The sequence below is a fragment of the Hirundo rustica genome, chromosome 13 (genome assembly GCF_015227805.2).
Source record: "Hirundo rustica isolate bHirRus1 chromosome 13, bHirRus1.pri.v3, whole genome shotgun sequence".
Classification (NCBI taxonomy): Eukaryota; Metazoa; Chordata; class Aves; order Passeriformes; family Hirundinidae; genus Hirundo; species Hirundo rustica.
The window spans coordinates 12,681,219-12,688,192 of record NC_053462.1 but is presented as its reverse complement, the minus strand read 5'-3'; the positions used below and the strand labels follow the sequence as shown (position 1 = coordinate 12,688,192).

Below are 6,974 nucleotides of genomic sequence, written 5' to 3'. Positions count from 1 at the left end.
TGTTGGTTTTTTGGTTTTTTTTTTTAGGGAAAAGGGATGTCTGGGGGGCTGGGAGGAGAGGGGTCTCCCACGGCAAGGCAAAAAAGAAGGAAGGGGAACACAAAGAGAGAGCTCCATGCTACACAGGAATAGCTCAGCCCCAGGCAACACCTAAGGGACCACAGAAGTGGGAGGGGTGTCCCAAGCCCCCACTGAAGAAGGACCCTGGAGTAGGACACTGCCCTCCCTGTTCAGCTCTCAGTTTGGGAGGGGGTTAACCCACGTGCCTAAAACCCATCCAAAACCCATGGCCAGCAGAAACTGCTTCACCTTCCAGCTTTCAGTCCTGACACCCAGGGGGGTGATTAACACTCACTAATGAGGGAACACAAGGCCCTTACAGGAGCTGAGCTGAGCCAGCACTAATGAGATGATGCTCAGCCAAGGATGAGACAGCCAGGGATCCCCAAATCCTTTCTCCATAGCAGACCTTTCTCTTGTGTTGGGACAGAGATGGGGACACAGCCATGTCACTCCAGGGCTTTCTCCACCATTTTATTAGAAGATGTCCAGAAAAACACATCTTTTCATAGCCAATATTCAAAGAAGAAGGCACCAGAGTTCAAATGGGGTCCAGGCAAGGGGCACATAGAGATAAGGCACTTGTGCTCCGGCAGGGACAGGCACAATGGCATCTTTCAGCAGGACATGGATGGGGCTGGAAGAGGGGCCAGGATGCAATGGAGATGCCCGCTCTCTGCTCTGGCCAAATCCAGCTTTGCCTCACTCCCTCACGGCCTTGCCTTGTGAACTCGGAGGCAGGACCAGCCTGGAAGGGCAGGTGTGTGCCGGTGACAACGTGCCACCGCAGGAAGGGGCCACCACCCATGGGGTGGCACGGCCAAGTGGGGTGGCAGCAGTAGCCCGTGGGGATCATCCTTGCACACACTCCACAACAGGGACTGTCCCATGCTGCCCAGCTGGCAGCCACCCCGAGCAGCTGCAGGTGCCAACTGCTGAGCAAGGTGTGGAAAATATAAAGGAAGGAAACAAAACAAAACAAAAAGAAACTTCCCTCCCATCCCACCTCCCCCCAGTCACCCCCAAAACAGCCCTTGGAAATGCCCAACACTGGGCACTGGCAGGCTGGAAACATCCTTCGTTCAAGAAGGATCCCTCCCGGCTCCTTATCTCTCTCTGTAGCAGAAGACTCCAAACCTGCCCTTGCTGGGGAAGCCGAAGCTGCGGACACCGGGCTCCGCGGGGCCACAATTGGCCCGGGGCGTGACAATGGGGTAGCGGACACTGCCATCTGCCAGCCAGCCGGCATTGCAGCGGTCCAGCCCCAGGAACTTCCAGGCGGAGTAGAGCTGCCCCACCCGGGCGATCTCGGCCCCTGCATCCTGGCAGCTCTGCTTGGCCTCCTCCAGCGTCATCCCAGCCAGGCGGTCCAGGTAGAAAACCTCTCCTAGGAAGGAGAGCGGAGAGTGAGAGGGGAGCATCAGTGCCGAGCATCATCCCGAGCATCCCCATCTGGAGAATCGCCGCCTGGAACGACCCCACCCGGGCCAAGTCCTGTGCCCTAAGAGGGAGGGGCGCACAGCACCTTCCCCAGCATCCCAGACCCCATTCCCGGCCCAGAACCCACCTTTGAGTGCGGAGGAGAAGCAGAAGGCATCGAAGCGGTGGAGGTGCCGGTGGCGCGGGCCGTAGCTGCGGATGCCCGGGGCGAGGTGCACTCCCCCGCAGGGCTTGCGGGGCAGGCGGATGGGGTACTGCACCGTGCCATCGGCCAGCCAGCCCGCGTTGCACCAGTCCAGCCCCTCGCTCCACGCCTGGAAGAGCTGGTTAAAGTTGGCGAGGATGGCACCTTGGTCCTGGCACACTCGCTCGGCTTCGTGGAAGTTGAGCCTGTACTGCCCGCGGGGAGGCTGGTACGGGAACACGATGCCTGCGGGCAGAGGCGACACTCAGCTGGCTCCGGGGGCAGCCCCCCCAACCCGAGCCCAGCCCCAGCAGGAGCCACAGGGGTCCCTGACCCGTGTTAAATTCAGGCTCTGGGACAGGGACCACCTCAGCGCGGCGGAGACAAAGCTCGGGCGTGCAGGCACGCAGGGATGCAGGGATGCAGGGATGCAGCGAGTTGCCAGCGACATCTGGTGGCACAGGGACACATGAGCTCCGTCCTGGGGACACAAGGACCCCCTGACGGGGACAGCACCTGCACGTACAGGGATGCACAGACTATAATGGGGACGCAGGGACCACCACCGTAGTTGTGTAAACTACGATCCTGCGAACACAGAGACGGTGATCCCAGGGAGGCATGGACCACCCCTGCGGGGATGGAGAGATCATTGTCGTGGGGATGCACAGGCTTCAGGAACAGGGACATGAGGGTCAGCATCACGGGGACAAATCTGCCATGATCCCAGGGGACATATGGACCACCAGCATGGGGATGAATGAACATCTGTCGTGAGAATGGATGGACAGCAGAACCACGGGCATCACCACTTTGGACATGGTCACAAGGACTGGTAGGGACGAGTCACTGTGGGAGGCAGGGACCAAGGGGGTGGGGCAGGGACAAGCAATGGGGATATTTCCACAGCTTTGAACTCAAAAGCAATGTCAGGGCTGAGTCAGGTCCCTCATGACAAGTGAGCAAGAGAGGCTGGACCAGTCACCAAGGATCATCACAAGATGCTTTGGGATACCCAGAGCTGGGAGGGGAGGGGACAGCTCCACGTAATGCAGCACAGTGGGAAGATGGGTGGGTAAAGGCAGGAAATGCTGTGGCCTTGGGGTCACTCCAACTCTGATTCCAGCAGCTCCCTTGATGTCCCAGCTGGGCAGACAGCTCTGGGTTCACTCGCTCCTGAGGCCACAGAGCCAGACAGCCCCAAGCCACCGCCCCATCACACCAAGCATCCCAGCCCCTTTCTGCCACAATCAAGCTCCCCAACCCCCTGCCTTGCTGTGTCCCCAAAGGAGAAGGTACCACAGGAAGGCCAGGCTCACTGGCTCAGCCCAAAGGGTCATGTGGTCCCCAGCAAGCCCCCACCTTGCAGCCGGAGGTCCACAACATCACTCTCGTCCTCCAGCCCATCGATGACCTCGCAGCGGTATTTGCCATCGTCCTTCAAGCGCACATCGCTGATGACCAGCGAGGCCTCGTGCCGGCTGGCCTGACGGAGGTGAGCACGGCCCTTGAAGTCCCCAAAGGCCACAGAGGTCTTGCCAATGGCCACCATCACATCCTGCTCTTTGGTGTAGTCATCCCGCAGCTTGGACCATTTGATGCGGATTTTGCGCTTAGGTCCCAGGTCGGGCTCGTAGCGGTAGTGGCAGGGCAGGGTGACATTGGCACCATTGTAGCTGTAGACAGGGTCTTGAGAGGTTTCCACCACCAGTTTGGCTCCATTGAAGTCCACTGCAGGGAGGAAGGAAGATATGATGGGCAGGTCAGGATCCAGGGCTGGGCAGCATCCCCAAATCTTCCCTCCAGCCACCACCTCTTCTACCATGAGCATACCCCAAGTATCTCTGGAGCATTCCCACCTGCTCCTCTGGGCCCAACATCCCACCAAGTGATGGGTCTCCACCCTACCCAGAGGCAGGAGGGTACTTCAGCCTCCTGTGACAACCTGCCAGCCCCCGTTGTCCCCAATATACCTTTGTCCTGCCCATCGTCGTTGTCATTCATGATGTGGTTGTAGTAGAAGCCATTGTAGAAGGGGTGGTAGGAGCCACTGGCCAGGCGCAGCAGGGTGGATTTTAGGAGGAGTGGGAGCAGCAGCATGGCTGGGAAGCGAGGCCAAACCCTGAGCCTGGGCTGCAGAGGGAGAAGGACTGCTGTGACACCCCCAAATAGCCAGGAGAAAGCCAGCACTGCAGGCAGGGGTGCCAAGCAGACTCCATAGCAGGGGGGCAAGGAGAGGGGTGAGAAGAGCCAGCAGAGCAGCTCGCCTGCCCGCAGGGGAGAGCGCAGGCAACCTGAGCCGTGCCCCCAGACCTGCCCCCCAGGCAGTGCTCCCTGTCCCCTCCATCCTCATCCTCCCTCCTGGCTCACACCACACACCACCACATTCACTGCTGCTGCCCATTGTGGGGGTGCCCATCGGGGGAGCACCTGGCCCGAGACCAAGTCAGGGATGCGTCAGTGGAGAAATGGAATCCCAGGGTGTCCTTTGAACAGGGAGTACCGGGAAAACTTCACCTAGGGGTGCAGGGGGAGAGGAGCGGCTGAGCCTCACTGTAAGGCAGCAAGCTCGGTTTATAGAGGCAGCCGAGCGTGCAACCCGACCAAGGAGTGAGGGAGAGAGCTCGGGCTGCGTCTGCTGCCCCCGCTCAGGACAAAGCCCAGCAGCACTCGCTGTCCTGGCCAAGGACCCCCTAACCCAAACCAGAGCTGCTGCTCTGCATCACAGACATGGCTGGCACCGACCACACGCAACACATTTGGCTGCCAAAGCACGTCCCATGGGTCGGGGGTAGCCTGGCTGCCCCACAGCACCAGAAATGTGCGCTGTCCCGAGCTCGGGGGGCCAGGACACCCAAGGGTGTCCTGCAAGGGGCTCACCCAGGGTGCTACCAGCAGAGTTGGCTACTTGTGAGCATTCCTGGAGCCGGCAGAGGGGGCCCGGCACCCGGCAAGCGTCCGGCACACCCCTTCTAGCACCGGGGGGGGGGCTCTGACATCTGTGCCCTGCTTAAACAAGGCTTACGAGCACCCAAAAACATACCCCGGGCCAGGGGGCTGCGGGAGAGCAGCTGCTCAGCCCGGAAGGGTCCAATACGGGGTACGGCGGTGCTCTCCAGGGTCCGGGGCGTGAAACCCTCTGCTCTCACCGCAGGTTGCTCAATCCCAGACTCTCCTCTGCAGTCAGTGCCTCCACTCACCATAGGTTCAGCCACACTCGCCACCCACCGGGGCCAGCAGAGCCGGGGCCCGAGGGTGCAGGGTGCGCCCGCTGGAGCCCCGGGAGCCGGCGCAGCAGCGCTGCACCGCTGGCACCGGAGCCGCAGGGACACGGCCACGTGCTGCCCACGCGTCGCAGGGTGGGCTCGAGGCACGGCACCTTCACGCCTCGCTCAGCAGGGCACCAGCCCTGGTCCCCCTGCACCCCAGTGCCTGGTGACCCCCGCCAGAACCCGGCGCTGCAGTGACACGCAGCGTGCCCGGTGTTCTCACCGTGAGCATCGTGCTGCAGCACTCGGCACTGCGATGCCTGGCACCTATCACAGTGATGTCCGGCTCCCTCCATGGCAATGCCATCCCCTCCTGCCCTTCGCGGCAAGCGGGGTGCCCCTCGCCCCGGAGTGCCAGCCCTCCCCAGTCCCGGCACTGGGGCCAAGCCCTACTCACGCTGGTTGCGGGCAGGCTGCGGGCAGGCGTGCAGGCAGGCTGCAGGCAGATGCACTGTGTTTAGGGCTCTTGCAGGGCTGAGAGGAAGCAGCTCCAGGGCCTGCCTCTTAAAGGGAAACACACGCCTTTCCCAACCCCCTGCTTGCAGCCCGGAGCTGAGGTGGGTGCCCCCGGCCCCCCGCCTGCCCACCATGCCCAGGTGATGGCCGCACACTGCCCATATGCTGCCCACACGCTGTTCACACACCTTGTCTGCGGTGTGCCGGCTGCCTGCACTGCCCCTCACTTGGAAGGGACAGCAGTGGGGAGAAACGTGCCCTCTTGGGGCTGGTGGGACCCTGTGATGTTCCAAGCAAAGTCCCGGTGAAGCCACGGTGCCAGGGAAGAAGAGACATCTCTTGTCCCACATCCCACTGAGGGATTGGCCAAGGTCCCCAGACAAAGGTGGTGTCACACACACACGTGGCAGGAGCACCACAGGCACAAGCAGCTCGGGACAGGTGGGCTGTGGCACGGCATGACCTGTGCCCAGGGTGTGCAGGCAGTGCCTGCCTGCTCTGGAATTCAGGAGAGACAGCTGACCTGCGGCGTTCCGCCTCGTCAGGGTCCGCTTGGGGCTGTGGGGACAAAGCAGAGGCACAGAAACCAGGGCAAAAAAAAGCTCTGGCACCCAGCTGCACCCATGTGAGGGGGCATCATCCCTAAACCTGGGCGATGCCCTCCCTGCCAGCTCCCGCTGGCACGCAGACAGCTCCGAGAGGATCGAGTCCTGTGGAAGGGCAGCACGGCGGCGGCACCGCCAGGGGATGCCGGTCAGGGATAGACAGAAGGGACAAACAGAGGAACCGCGATGCGGCGTGTGCCCTGACCCATCGACCCGCCGTCCCAGTCCAGTGCGCTGCTTCACCCTCCACTTTGTTGTTTTATGGCAAGGAAATGAGGCGTGGGGGCCCCGGTCCGGCTCTTGCCGCCGCGCAGGATAGCTTCAAGCCGGAAAGAAAACAACCCGTGTAAAAATAAACGGCCCGGGGGCTGGCTGCGGGGTGAAGGGGGCCGGGACCCCTCCCGACAGCGCCCAGCACGGAGCGCTCGGGGTGCGATCCTGTCTGCCCGCCGCCGCCACGCTGATAGCGAGCAGCCAGCAAGGAAACGGCGTTATCTGCCGCCAGCGCCGGCACGACAGCCCGAGCTCCCCGGGGGAAACCCCGACCAGGGATGGCTGTGGGACCCGGGCTCTGGAGGAGCTGCTCTTCCGTGCTCGTCTCCTTTTCCCTGCACACCCGCCGGCCGTGCCAGCCCTCCCCGCGGCGGAGCCGGGCTGCCCAGGGACGCGGGAGTGTGACGGCCGGGCACGCCGCCCGACCGCCTGCCCGGAGCAGCCTGCCCCACGGTCCACAATGGACAATTACATCTTCCGGCATGGGGACACGGTGCCTGCGTCCTGGCCGAGGGTCCCTGCTACCCCCAGCCCTGCCGCTTGGCCGGAGGAGGCGGTGGGGCGGTGTCCCAGATGCACTCTGGCCATCGGTGCCACGCTGCAGCTGCTGGCCCAATTTGTTCTAGTGATCTAGCGATTGGGATGGTTCCCTCCACCCCTGGGCTGTGCAGAAAACAAGACAGCCGT

At 62.4% G+C, this 6,974-nt stretch overlaps 1 protein-coding gene across 1 annotated transcript; it reads right to left on the bottom strand.

The window, feature by feature from the left end:
* Window positions 1-539: 539 nt before the first annotated feature.
* Window positions 540-5,417, bottom strand: HAPLN3 (hyaluronan and proteoglycan link protein 3). The gene is made up of 5 exons (XM_040077378.1): window positions 5,351-5,417; window positions 3,658-3,817; window positions 3,047-3,415; window positions 1,628-1,930; window positions 540-1,447 (listed from the first exon to the last, which is right to left on the bottom strand). Exons 2-5 carry the CDS (start codon window positions 3,782-3,784, stop codon window positions 1,167-1,169), a joined length of 1,080 nt encoding a protein of 359 aa, XP_039933312.1. The 5' UTR covers window positions 3,785-3,817; window positions 5,351-5,417; the 3' UTR covers window positions 540-1,166.
* Between the last annotated feature and the right edge of the window lie 1,557 nt (window positions 5,418-6,974).

What these genes read in the sequence shown, in the direction of transcription:
- HAPLN3 (XM_040077378.1), bottom strand. Translation starts at nt 3,784, where the DNA reads ATGCTGCTGCTCCCACTCCTCCTAAAATCCACCCTGCTGCGCCTGGCC. An exon ending in CGACGATGGGCAGGACAAAG is followed by an intron (nt 3,416 to 3,657) that starts GTATATTGGGGA and finishes TCCTCCCTGCAG; the next exon opens with TGGACTTCAATGGAGCCAAA. An exon ending in TGTGGACCTCCGGCTGCAAG is followed by an intron (nt 1,931 to 3,046) that starts GTGGGGGCTTGC and finishes CTCTGCCCGCAG; the next exon opens with GCATCGTGTTCCCGTACCAG.